General features: G+C 26.9%; 1 protein-coding gene across 1 annotated transcript in view; it reads right to left on the bottom strand.

Annotated features, from left to right (window-relative positions):
- Window positions 1–4,188: 4,188 nt before the first annotated feature.
- LOC117174536 (mitochondrial carrier protein Rim2-like) overlaps window positions 4,189–14,815 on the bottom strand; it is a 57,445-nt gene continuing 46,818 nt past the window's right edge. Inside the window, exon 5 of the mRNA XM_033363738.1 lies at window positions 4,189–4,364. Coding sequence (XP_033219629.1) covers window positions 4,302–4,364 — 63 coding nt within the window. The 3' untranslated portion in view covers window positions 4,189–4,301. The remainder of the gene's footprint in view (window positions 4,365–14,815) is intronic.

Below are 14,815 nucleotides of genomic sequence, written 5' to 3'. Positions count from 1 at the left end.
AAAACACGTAAACTCAGAAGATGTGGACTGTGACTGCACCATATATCTAGTCGGGAGTGGTGCTGACTGAAAACAGATGATATGGAGCGATTCGCGCGCCATATGTTGGTCATTCTAAGGACTTATTGAACTACCCTCGTAAAAAAAAACAATGAATTAAATAAAATTTGATTGAATTTAGCTGATGAATTTAAGGATAATGAGAAGCATATGATGAAATTAATAAAAATCCAATATATCCGACTGTTTGTAGTAAAATTTGAGTGGATTTAAAATTTGATCAAATACTTAAAAATTCAAGTTGAGTTAAAATTCCTTCACGGCATTAACAATTTTCTTTAATTAAACATTTTTTTAATTGAGCAGAATTGAATGAATTTATAAGAATTTATGTTATTTCAATTTTTTAGAATACTATAAGATGAATTAATCCAAATTTGAGGTAAATTCAAAATTAACTTATATGAGTTGCAAAAATAAAAAAACTCCAAAATATTCTACTTGTGGGATGAATTTATAATAATTCAAAGAAAGTCGAGAGAATTTGAGATTCATATGAATTTGAAAAAAATAAAATTGAACAAAATGTTTAAATTCAAAACATTTCTACCGAACTGATTAAAATAGGAGTGAACAGAATTCAATCGCATTTAAAAGAATACACGATACATTAATGAGGATTCAGGGTGAGTTAAAATTCAATTTTTTTTTTAAATCCTAAATATTTAATTTAGTGTAAAATTAGAGTGAATTTATAAGAATTTAAAGGAATTAAGGAATTCATAAGATTTTGGTCATGACTTTTCGTACAAAATCAAGATAATCTAAAAATAATTCAAATGAACAGAACAGTTTCTAAAGTTCACAAAAGTTCTATTGAATTTAGCTAAATGGAAGTGAATAAAATTAGTGAAAAAGAATCTGATTAAATCTAAAAGAATTCCAGGTGAATTTAACCCTCTCACAGTACACTTAATTCCAGCACCCGCAAACCGTACACTAGTGCGAATTGGGATTTCAAGATTTCAGCAGCTGATTTATAGATGTAAAATTGTTCGAAACATATAGATAGGTATACGAATGTATATTAAAATTCCCCGTAGAATACACTACTGCAATTTAAATTGAGGAAAAAATATGTTGTCATAAAAAAATTGTCATAAATCCATTATATTTTTTAAGTGATTTTTTTCTTCAAAATACTGTAATTTTTTGCATTTCAACAAAACCAGCACAATTGCGTGGTTCAAACCTTTTATTTTAAGGAAAAATATAAAAGTGATCGATTCATATTAAGTATTTTTCCCGTGCTCCCGAACTTAATCTATTTTCGAAAAGACAATTTCATTTTTTTAGAGTGGACAAATAAGAGTGAATATTTGAAATAACAATAAAATACAATGAAATCAATTATTTATCATAAAAAATATTTGAAGTAGTTAATTGATAGACAATGATTATTATTGAAAATACATCACGAAAATGTACAAAAATTTCATCTATGAAATTTATTTATGATGGTGATCCCATGCAAAAATCTGTTTTCTTTTCAATTTACTTTAAAACATGTATCACAGTCTGCTAATATTGTAAAAATGATCAAATTTACTTACTTTTCATGAAAATGTAAGTGACAACACCAAAATCCGCAAATTTTATGTTCCGGAGCCGGCTACGATGCTGCACACACAAATCGCACACTAGTGCGAATTCGCAGCAAAGTCAGAAATGACGCGTAGTCAGTGACAATAAACACTAGATGGGACCCTTATATTTGCCTTAGTAGGGATATACCTAGGAATCAAATTAAACCAATTTTTAATCCAAAAAAGATTCATTGAATTTATTGAACTCCGCTGGAATTTCGAAGAAATCAAAGAAATTTTTTAAAAAATCAATAAAATTTAGAAATCCTTGGGTTCTCTGATTCAAATTGTTGAAGAAGTGACTAAAGTGATATTTTTATTTAAAATTAGTTACACAAATCACAAATTTTTTCATTCCAACTTCAAGTAAAAAAAGGAACAATTGTGCCAATAAATTGCTGCGATTATTGAGAAATTTAGTTTTAAAATGAGCCCAAGAACATTGAAAAAACATTTCAAATTTCAGATTTTATTTAAAATTTAGAAAAACTCTAAACATCATAAGCTACACTATTTTTGCAACGGGGATACGTTGTTAAAATTTTTTTAACTGTTTGGATGAACCACTCCAACACTTCGTCATTTTTCGTGATTGAAAACGCTGAGCGTAGTAACATATCTATTAAAAATTTTTTAGTATAATCAAGTCAAAAATTAAAATTCCCGGTTTTCCGGTTAAGTATACCACAATTTCGCAATAAAATGATAAAAAATAAAATATTTTTAAGCTTTTCACTGTATTTTAAATAGTATTACAATAAAGGGAGTTAGTGTACAATTATTTATAGATAATACATAATAGGAACATCTTCAACATGTAAGCAGGCTTTCAATTCAAGCGCTACAATCTCACTAAGTTTACGTACATGATTATGCATTATCGCCTCCTAGGATACAAAATAAACTCTCATAATAAAAATGTACAACATCTTTATAAACAATCTCCTCTTCCATTTATAATTTCTTCATTAAAAAAAAAAAAACAGTTGTTGATAAATTTGAAAAACCCATAAAACCTGTAGAATATATTTGCCAGAACTTCATTAGGTTTTCCGATTTGTTATCATAAATATACGCAAACCTTTTCTTTCGTTCTTAAAACACCTAGACGTATTCTAAGTACAGTAAAATTTATTCAGTCTTTCATAAACTTAATCAGTCTCGCTCGCATGCGCACAGGTGTTCCTTGATCATACAGAATCGCTACTTCTAACAAGCAGCGTCCAATGTTTGTATTTGAACAGACGAAAGAATCATATTCTCCGTTGTCGAGAACTGCTTCGTCTTAAAAATTCACTCGCTTTCTTTATATCCTAATTTATACACTATATACAACTTATTCGATTAGCGCCTATTCCTTAACTTATTCCAGGTATCGATAAACTCTTGACAATTAAAGGATAACTTTTATACAACTACGCAAACTACCAAAGAATAAACTAAAATCACAGACTCGCTCGTCTCGCCTTTGTGTGATTACTTATTCGATAGAAAAAAAAGTCACAATGCTGCAAAACACTTGTGTCATTTTCTGTGAGCTGAGCCCTTACAGAAACTAATTTCTCTTTTTACTTTTTAACAGGATTTTCGTCCTTTAATCTTAAAAAAATCCTTCTAAAAGTCATTCGATAAACTTGTAAATTTCGTAAAATTACTTTAAGTTTTAATTCAATGATTCGAAACAAGAATTACATTATCATAGGATTATATTTTAAATATGGAGGTTTTGTGGATGGTCTTAAATTTTTGGGAAGACCAGGCTGTCAACGAGATACAATAATTTCACTATAGTCAAAAATCATTATCAATCGTGGACGATAAGGTCAAAAAAAAAAGAAAAGAAAAGTACATTCCACATTCGCGAAACGATGCTTTAAAATATAAAAATGAGGAGTTTGTAGGCATAATACTGTCCTAACTCAATTCGCATTTTAAAATAACTATATGTATACCGCCATATTTTTAAAAGATCTAAAATCTACGTGTAGATTCTGACTTTCGATATATACACAATAGACATGAATCTTACAATCGAGAAGAAAATCGCCTTAAGTTGAATCGTTGTCTTTGAAATCCAGCCACAGGCATGAACGAAGTACCAACAAATTTTGGAAATTAGTGTAAGTGGGGCAAAAATTGTAATCAACATCACGGAAATAGAAATTCAAATATTTAAAATAACTCTTTTCTCATTCACATTTGCTTGAATATTCTTTGAAAATAATTGATTTCTTATTCTTCACAAAGGAAATTGAAATTCGAGGCCTGAATTTTCTTCAAATGATTATGGGAAATTATCAATCAGAAATTCTGAATCCGTCACGAGATGCACTTCGCTCATTTTCTGTGAGAAGCCTGACGACTTTTCGATGATCGCTCAACAATTTAGAGACCTAAATTGTTTATTTAAAGACATGGCTCTTCATTCAGGAGCCATGAGCAATTTCTAAGCAAGCTCTCGCTTAGCTTTTGCTTCGGCATAAAATTGTGTAGTGCCCTGGACGTTGTTCGTCGCGGGTTGGAAATGTCGAGTGAGAACGTAGACAACGGCTTCGTAGGTCGCCATCATGATCGCGGTATTGGGTATTTGCCTCACCAGTTGTGTCGACAATCCTCGATACATTCCACGAACACCTTCCTCTGCATAAACTGTATTCAGAGTTTGCCAGAATCCTCGGTACTTCGTACCCTCTTCTCGCAGCCTCGTCCTCGCGACCTCTGAAATATAAATACATTTCATTTGTTAGGAATTGTCAGGATGGTCGTTTTAAATCGAAGAATAAAATTCCTGGTTCGCAAACATTTTTCACGGTTCACAAAATAAAAAAATATTTACGAATTATAGCATTCACAAGTGGAACTCTTCATTTTTCAATTATTTTCAAATGAAGTTTAAAACTTTGTAAATTAAAAAAACGTTATATTAAAATGCTCAATAATTTACACGTATGAAATGGAAGTTAGGTTCTAACACTTTTCAATCAAACAATTCTAAATAAAATGCAGATAAACAGCAAAATTTAGAATTTTTAACTTCTATAAATTATAGGGTTCAAAGATTCAAATTCAGTACCAAAAATATAAATCCACGTTATCATTTTCGCTGTTCTAAATTTAACAATCAATTAAGTAAAAATTAAATTTTTTTAACTTCATACGTCTTAAATTAGAAATTAAATTATTTTTATTTGAAATAGTTTTAAATTTTTTCAAATTAAAAATTGATCGAATTTCCCTACAATTTTTAGAAAATACTGCTTATTATGTGTAGAAAAAACATGAAGTCTTTCCAAGCTTTTAAAAGATTCAAAATTAATTTAAAATTTGAAATGATTTCAAATAATCGAAATGAGGTGTATGTACCAACAAAATTCGGCTATTCGTACTAAAATTTCGGTGCTAATAGCCACAGCCTAATTTAAAACAAAATGTAGATTTTTGCGGATTTCAGATAAAAAATGTAGAAGTTTTTCAAGAATTGTAAAAGGCTTCAAAAGAATAAAAAGATTTTCTTAAGGTTCCTAGGAAAATTGAAAATGATTTCGAATGTTGAAAAATTATTTCAAGATAATATTTTTAAATATTTTAAAAGGTTTCCAAAACTGCCGAAAAATAATCTGGAAGATTTAAGGAAATCTTATAAAATTTTCAGGATTTTCTAAAAATCGTAGGGAAAATTCGATTCATTTGAAATGATATTTATCGAATTTTTCCTACAATTTGTAGAAAATCCTGAAATTTTAAAATACATTTCTTAAAAATATTTCAGATTCTCTTTTGACAATTTTAGTAATCTTTTTAAATATTCTCTTAAAATAATTATTCAAATTTTACATCACTTTTAATATTTCTAGGCATGTTAAGAGAATATGTTTTATTATTTTAAATCATTTCACAAATCTTAAAAAGCTTCTAAATTTTTTATATGAAATCTGCAAAAACCTACATTTTGTTCTAACTTACGCCGCGGCTGCTTGCATCGAAATTTTGGTAGGAATAGCTGAATTGTTCTACAAATAATAAGTGTTAAATTGTTATTTATACCTCAAAATTCAACAATTTTACTAACAAAATAAACATTTTTCAAACCGAACAATTAAAATTATAACGTTCAACGCTCAAAAGCTCTTAGAAATTTTAACGATTCAGGGCTTTCTATGTCAAACCAGTTTCAAATTGTTTATTTTTAAATATTTGGTTTCAATTTACTCGTCTTACATGAACAGCAAAATATTTCTAAATATTTAAACAGCTATTCTTTTTCTTAATCACAAAATTTCAAATTGATTGGAATAAAATTGAAATATTTTAGATTGGAACAATATTTTTAATTTAATAAAAGCCTTTAATTACGAATATATTATTATGAAACTATTTCTTTGTTCAAAATAGTTGATTAAATTGCAATCCGGCGTTTACACTTTTTTTTAGACTAAAACTTTCGAATTAAAACAGTTTAAGTTTTAAGGTTAATATCTGGAAATTCTTAAATTTTGAACGGACTTAGAATCGTTTTGTCAAATTAATTATTGCTCACTTTTAAATACTTAAAGTATAGATCCACTTGAAAAATTATTTATTTATTTATTTATTTATATTTGCAGTTGGTTTTTTCAAGTAAAAGATTTTAAAATTACGAATTGTGAACTGAATGAAATCATAATTGAAAAAGATAACAATTCAACTAATTATTAACTAAAAACCGGTTAAAATCGAACTTGGACAGATTTCCTTCTAAAAATTTGTAATATTCCCGGTCAAAAAATAAATTCACTTTCATTTGTCGATTTCTCGATCCAACGGCCACCCTGAATTTTTCAGTTTCCAGGGTGCGCTCACTGTTCGGGAAAACCGGAAATTGGTCTGGAATTTTGAGCACCGGAAAAAGCCGGGAAATCTTGAAAACCATGGTTTCCATATTTTTTTAGGAAAGAAATTCAAGGTCTTTTATATGTTTTCCAAGACAAAAAGTCAAATTTTTCCAGGTCTCATTTTTACATTAAATAATACCATATCCGTTTGTTATAGATTTAAAAAATGAGGCATTTCATTAAATTCTAAAAACTTTGTGGATTAGTTGAAATCTCTTTAAGTACTTAAAATCTTTGTGAAATTTTGAAAGTTCTGTGAAATCTTTTGGAATCTTTTTACAATTTTGTAAAATATGTGAAATCCGAAATGTTCGTGAAATTTTTTTGAAATCTTTTGTTTTCATTTGTAGCAATGAAATCTTTTGAAATATTTGAAAATTTGTTGAAACCTTCTAAATTAGTTTAACATTTTTGAAATATTTTCAAAATCTTTCGTTTTTGTTTGGAGTAATTTAAATATTTGAAATCGTTTAAAATCTTCCAAATGTTTTAAAATCTTTGAAATCTGGTTTAATGTACCTCCTTTTTGAAATCTTCAGAATTCTTGTATTCTTTTTAAATCTTTATGAAATTTCTATGAAATCATTTGAATTCATTTGAAATAATTAAAATATTCTTAATCTGTTTAAAGTCGTTTGAAATCTTTAAAATCTGGTGCTCAAGCCTTTCTCAAATCTTTGAAAACCTTGCAATTTTTATGAAATTTTAGAAATGTTTGTCAAAGATTTTGAAATAGTTGTAAAATTTGTCTCATATCTTTGTTTGTGAAATCTTTAATATTCATTGAAATCATTAAAATTTTTTAAAATCATAGTGAAATCTGTTTAAATCTATTGAAATATTTTTCACATTTTCAAATCTTCTACATGTTTTAAAATCTTTTGAAATATGGTGTACAGTAACATTTTAAAAATCTTTAGAATTGTTGTATTAATTAAAAAATTTTAGGATCTTTTGTATTTATTTAAAATGATTATAATATTTTTAACCTGCATAAAATCCTTTAAAATCTTAGAAATCTAGTTTATTATACCTATTCCAAATTTTGTTAAATTTTTGAAATATTTTGAAAGTTTTTAAATCTTTGGAAATGTTCAAAATCTTTATGAAATCTTTGAAATCTGGTATACACGCCTTTTTCAAAATTTTACAATCCTTGCAATTTTTAAGAAACATTCGACATCTTTAGGAAATTTTTGTAAAATATTTGAAACTTTTGTCAAATCTTTTTTATTCCTGGAAATCATTAAGTTATTTAAAATTTTAGTGAAATCTTTTCAAATCTTCTATAATGTTTAAAACTGTTTTGAAATCAATTGAAATCCTCGAAATGTTTTAAAATCTTGGAAACCTGGTGCACTTTCTCTTTTTTGAAATCTCTAAAATATTTGTGAAATCTTTCTGAAATCTTTTGTATTAATTTTAAATTATTACAATATTTTTAACATGCGTAAAATTTCTTGAGATTTTCTGAAAGTTTAAAAATATTAGCAAATATTCGAAATCTTGATGAAATCTTTTAAATCTGTTGTACACGTAAAATCTTTTTTATTTGTTGAAATCATTAAACTATTTGAAATATTAGTGAAATCTTTTCAAATTTTCTAAAATCTTTTGAAAGTTTTTTAAGAGCTTTGTGAAATTGTTATGAAATATATGAAATCTGGCGTACACGCCTTATTTAAATCTTTGAAATCCGCGAAATCTTTGTAAAATGTTTGAAATTTTTTTAAATATTTTAAAATCTTTGAAATATTTTGAAACCCTTTGAAATCTTTATTAATTTGTTAAGACTCTAATATTAAGACTCTAATACTTTATATTAGCGGAGACGCAATAGAAAACGTATAGGATTATTCACAATATTAAAGTCTGTTCATTACAATCTATCAAATAATTGATAAAGTCTACAAAAAATTCCTAGAAAGGTAATTATTTAAAATTTGAAAGTCTGCTATTAGGTATATTTTTTATTCAGAAGTGATTTCTTTTGGTCGAAAATTCTACTATTTCGTTGATTACTTTGTTGAAAATTAAACTATTTTGTCAACAAATCATACTTTTTGGTTGGAAAACTCCGCTTTTTTGGTCGAAGGTCAATTATTTTAATTTCAAAAGTATAATATTATATTTCTGGCACAGAAATAATCTCTTTTGGTTAACAATTTCACTATTTTGTTGGGTTTTAAACTGTTTTCTTGAACATTCCTTTCTGGATAGAAATCCGCTCTTTTAGAGCGCATTTTCTCTTTTAGAGCGAGAAGTAATTTTTTCCGTTGAAAATGCATACTTTTATGGTTAAAAGTTCATCATTCTTTTCAATTGAAGATCCTACTCTTATATTTTTGGTCGAGAATTCAACTGTTTTGTTGAACAATCGTACTTTGTAAATAGAAAATTTATTCTTTTGTATGGAAAATTCATAATTTTTAATTGAAGATTCATCTTTTTGGTAGAAGATTCCACTGTCTTCTAAAAGATTCGTCTTTTTGGTTTGAAAATGCAACTATTTTTATTTGATGTTTAAACTTTTTTGGATGCAAATTTGAACATTTGGTTAAAAATTCAACTACTTTGTTGAACATTCGACTTTTTCGATAGAAAATTCCCCTGTTTGGATTTAAAAGTCATCCTTTTTTATTGAAAATTAATATTTTATGTTTAAAAGTTCATTCTTTTTAATTGAAAAGTTTACTAGTATTTATTGGTTAAGAATTCATATCTTTTGATTTAAAATTCTACTATTGGGTTAAAAATGTAATTATTTTGTTAAAAACTCTACTATTTTCTTTAAAACAGTTATCCTTTTTAGGCGCAAAATTCATCCTATTGGATGGACAAATCTTTTTGGGTTGAAAATTCATCTTTCTTCGTTGTAGACTTTACTGTCTTTTAAAAATTCGTCCTTTTGGCTTGAAAATTAAACTATGTGTTTGAAGATGGAACTATTTTTGTTCGAATATCAAACTTTTTTTATGAACACTTGAACGTTTAGTTGAAAATGTAAAACTATTATATTGAACATTCGACTTTCTGAACATAAAATCCACCCTTTTTGATTGAAGTCATATTTTTTGGTTAAAAATTCATCTTTTATGTTTGAAAGTTAATTCTTTTTAATTGAAAAGTCTACTATTACATTTTTGGTCGAAAATTCATCACTTTTAGTTGCAAATTCTGGTATTAGCTTGAAAGTGTAATTATTTTGTTAAAATTTCAACTAATTTCTGAAAGTCATCTTTTTTAGTCGAAAATTCAATTGTTTTGTTAACAGTCGTCTTTTTTTATAGAAAATTCATCCCTTAGGATCAAAAATTTCCTTTTTTTTATTGAAAGTTCATCTGATTTGATTAAACATTCCATTTTATTTACCACAATTTAGATGATTAAATATTTATGTTAGTTTCGATTGCAAATTCGGGGTTAGATGAAAATTTAAAAATGCCGATAGTGGCCCATAAAAGGCTTACAATTTCTTTAGATTTTGTTTTTGTTTGGACAAATTTTCTTTGACTTTTAGATTGCCGGAGCGTGACAAAAATCGCGACATAAACAGGGAAATGTTTAAAACAGTTTTCTTGAATTTTTATTGTAACTGGTTGTTTGCAAATCCCCGAATATAAATTTCCTGGGTTTTAGTAGTTTTTTTTTAATCCCTAACTTTCACCCTATTCAAATGTTTTTTTTTTAATTTCATTTTTTTAAATCAGTCTTATATTAATTTTCGTTCAAATTTAAATAATTATACTTTTTTCTCACGCAGATAAATTCAAATTTTAATTTTTTTTCAGTTTGGATGTATTGCAAATTTAATGTTTTATATTTTAAATAGGTTACAAATTTTTAATGCTCCTGATTTAAAATTCTTTTTATCAAAAATTAAAATCGTTTCTGAATAAGAATTTGATTTAAACTTAAATCAATATAAAACTTGATTTATAAAAATGGTAATTGGGACAGATTCGTAAAATTTTTGCTTTCAAAATTAACTTCTGAGGATGAATTTTTTTTAAATTTTGTTTAATTTCACCTTTATTTTACATTTTTATATGAATTTACTCGTTCAAAGTCAACTTCTTTATCGTAAAAATAAGAGCTTTACGATATTTTCTAGATTAAGGAATTTTCAAGCGGATTTTTCAAATCGACAGACAGCTTCTAAAATTAATTAAATTTCAGAATCTGTCCAATTGGCCAATCAAAGTCCCTTATTCGTAAAGAATGAAGACAGCATAATACGCAATTGCAAGCTGAATATTCTGGCAGGAGTGACAATATTGCTCGTGATATTTTTAGATCTATTCAGAGAAACCTACATTCAAATCTCACAGAGAAAGGTTCATGTCCGTTCTTAATTTAAAAAATTCTTAGTAAAGCATTCTCAGGTTAGTCAATCAGCCATCATTAAGACTTTGGAGAAGATTAAATAGATTTTGATAAAAGCGTATAAAATATCATCTCTCTATAACAAATTTGTCAGAGTTTACAGGACTTTGTAGAAAATATATGTCATACAAATTAAGATTGAAGAGTAATTTGTTATTGGGACATTTCAAACAAAGCTTGCTTCTAGCAGACTTCTAGCCAATCACGAAGGCCTTCGGATGCGTAACTTTTACATAACGTGCAAATAATCTGTTTTGCTTATCCGCTTCTGGACGACTACCAAAAGCAAAGATTTGGAGAGATAATTCGCCAGAATGTATCGTTTTAGAATGGAATTTACAAATACTGAATGCTGTCAATGTAATGAAAGCTGACGAATGGTTTTGAAAATTGCAGGTCTCGAACTCACTTTAGAAACGAAAAATAGTACAAGAAGTATTACGAGATTTTTGAATTAATGCCATTCAGATGAAAAATAGTGCAAATAGTGACAAAATTAAAAAAATAGTGTCATAAAATTGTGCAAGTATTAAAAGTGAACTTCAATGTTTACTTAAAATGATATTATTTAGTCTATCATAATTACTATTTACTTATCGTAGGCTTCTTCTCTTTTTTTACACTTAAATTTGAATTGAATTAATAGAATACAATAAGAAAATTAATTCTTTTGGTTGAAAAGTATAATATTACATTTTTATTTAAAAAATTTCATGTTTTGTTCCAAATTTAATTATTTTGTTGAAAATTTGGATTCGATATTCAAATTCAATTCAATTAAAACTTCTAAAAAATCAGTTACAGCCATACTTCTTGGTTAAATATTCAACTGTTTTGTTAAAAATTCTACAATCTGGCTTCAAATTTAATTAATCTGACTGACATTTTTGTTCTTCCTTGACCAAAAAATTTTTTTTTAAATTAAAAATTCAACTATTTTGTTAAAAATTCATCTTTTTCTGTAGAAATATGATCCTTTTTAATTAAAAAATGCAACTGTATGGTTAAAAGTTAATCTGTTTCGGTCGAAAATTAATTTTTTGGTAGGAAAAAACTATATTGTTTCAAATTGATGTATTTTGTTGAAAATTTGTCTTTTTTGGTAGAAAATAAATTTTGTTGTATGTTAAAATTTTTTCGTTGCTAGTTTAATGCAGCTTTATTTTTTCAATTAAAATATTTATCTCTTTTGGTAAAAAGATAATCTTTTTTTGGTTAAAAATGCAAATTTTTGATTGGAAATTAATCTGCTTTTTTTTAAGAATCAACTATTTTCTTACGAACTCGTACCTTTTGGTCCAATTCAACTATTTTTAATTTAAAATTAACAGTTTTTCTAGGTAAAAAACACTATTTGTTAAAAATTGAACTATTTTCTTGAAACTTACCTTATTTCTTTGAAAATTAATTAATTAAACTAAAAATTATCTCTTAATTTAAATTATCCATGTTTGAAAATTTATCTTATTCAGTTACAAATTAAACTACTCAGCTGAAAATTCTACTTTTCTAGTACAATATTAATCTTCCTGGTGACTAATTCATTTTTGTATGGAAAATTTTATTACATTAAAAATTTCTTAAATTAAAATATTGGTTTGAAAATTTCTTAATTTTTTTTTCAATTATTCTTTTTTGGTGCAAAATTAATTTCTTTTGTTGAAAACTCATCTGTTTGATGGAAAATTTATTTTATTTGTTTGAAAATTATTTTTTTTTACTAAAAATGTAACTACTAATTCCATTTATTCATTAAAAATTATTTTCTTTAGTTAAAAATTTATTTTTCCAACTAAAAATTCAACATACAAACATAAAACTCCTCCATTTTTTGTTGAAAACTTTCCTTTTTTAATTGAAAATTAATTTTTTTTAAATGAAAAATTCAACTATTTGGTTAAAAATTGACATTGTTTGTTTAAAATTCATAATTTCAGTTAAAAATTAACTTCTTCATTTGAAAAAAAAACAATTATTTGATTGGAAATCTTTTTTTTTTAGTTCAAAATTAACTTTTTTTGTTCATTGAAAAATCTTTTTTGGTTGAATTCAACTATTTGGTTGAAGGAACTAATTTGTTAATTCGTAAAAAATAGGAAGACTATCCGCAAATCGGCTAAAGTTATTTTTGGAAGATCTCTAAACAAATTCACGAAAAAAAATTAGAGGTTCAAAATTTTAGAAAAAAACTGTATGTAACTTATGCTAAATAACGAAAAAGTTGACAAATATTTTTTGAGAAAAAGTAAAGAAATAGGGGCATTAGCGGAAATTTTGCTAGGCCTGAATTTCAAGCAAAACACTAAAATTCAAGACGCTATTTTATATATATTTTTAACTATCTTAAATAGAGGAAAGCTACTTTCTACCGAGACCCCGAGGGCTAAATAAAATAAGAGAAAAACAATACCGTCTCAATGAGATGAGAATGTAAAAAAGGCAGTAAAGGTTGAAGTACAAAGAAGCCATTAAAAACAAAATTGATGAAGTGAAACTTTGGCGAGAAGAGAAAGGCTTGCTTTTGTTTTATAACAATAACAGACTTCATAGCCCAAAATACTCTAAAAACAGGGGAACTATGGTAATTTTTCACGAAAATAGGAGAACAAATTGTTTAAAATAAAATAAATGTATATACTACAATAAATTCAATATTAAACGCTTTAAATTTTTAAGATTTAAAGTAGAAATATATTGAATTTTCAAAGAAAAAAGATTAACTTTCAACCAAAGAGATGAATTTTCAACAAGAGTTAGGTTTCCAAGCTGAAAAAACGAATTTTTTTATAAAAAAAGTTAATTCTCAACCAAGAAAAATTAATTTTCTGTCAAATAGTTGAATTTTCAACAAACAAAAAAAAAGACGAATTTTCACTAAAACAGTTGAATATTCGACCCAAGAATGATTTTTCAGTCAAAAAAGAAAAAAAAAGCAAACAAATTATTTAATTTTCAAGATCAAAAGACGAAGTTTTATTAACATAGTTGAATTTTCAATTCCAAAATATGCATTTAGAAAAAATAGTGAAAATTTCTATAAAACTGTTACATTTTTAAGCAAAAATACGATTTTTCTACAAGAATATTAAATTTAGAACCCAAAACTTTTATAGAATACAAATTTTCAACAAAAAAAAAGTTAATTTTCATCCAAATATTAGCATTTTCAACTAAATAATTGAGTACACAAAAAAAAAATGTTAACCAAACAGCTGACTTCTCAACCTAAAAAGATAAAACTTCTACTAAAAGAAATGAATTATGATTTAAAAATATAAGCGGAGACTTTTAAATTAAAAGAGTTGTTTGTCAACCAAAATAGTTTACTTTTCTACCACTAAAACTCTTCTTCCTCTATTTCCCTTCCGCAGCTTTCAATCCCACTCCCCTTCTTAATTTTTAATCATTTCCCCTACTTTAACTCACTTCTCTTATTTACTTTCCCCAATTTCCCCTATTTCCCCACCCGTAATATCGTCTCCCTCTCATTTTCTCTATTTTCCCTCTCACTTTGCCTTATTCTTCCATACTTTCCATCACTTCCCCTATTTTCTCCGGTTCCCCTTATTCACTACCCATAATTTAGCTCATTCGTACTCTACCACTTTCCTTAGTCCCCAACCACCATAGCCCTAACTTCCTTCCTCTCATTTCCCCCCTTTTGAAACCTTTAATTTCCCCATTTCTATACCACTCACTTCCCCTCTTCTTATTTTTCTTCAATTCCCCTACTTTGACCTTTTCCCTACTTGCCCTCTCATAATTTCCTTCTCTTTACTACTGCTAATTCCCCTTCCCTAATTTCACATCACTTCGCCTAGTCCCCACCCCTCATTGCCATACCTACCTTCTCTCATTTCCCCTGTTTTCACACTCCTCACTTCTCCTCTCATAATTTTTCGTCAGTTGCCC

Source organism: Belonocnema kinseyi, chromosome 6, assembly GCF_010883055.1.
Source record: "Belonocnema kinseyi isolate 2016_QV_RU_SX_M_011 chromosome 6, B_treatae_v1, whole genome shotgun sequence".
Taxonomy (NCBI): Eukaryota; Metazoa; Arthropoda; class Insecta; order Hymenoptera; family Cynipidae; genus Belonocnema; species Belonocnema kinseyi.
The sequence above is the reverse complement of the archived record's forward strand: the minus strand, read 5'-3'. Positions and strand labels throughout refer to the sequence as shown.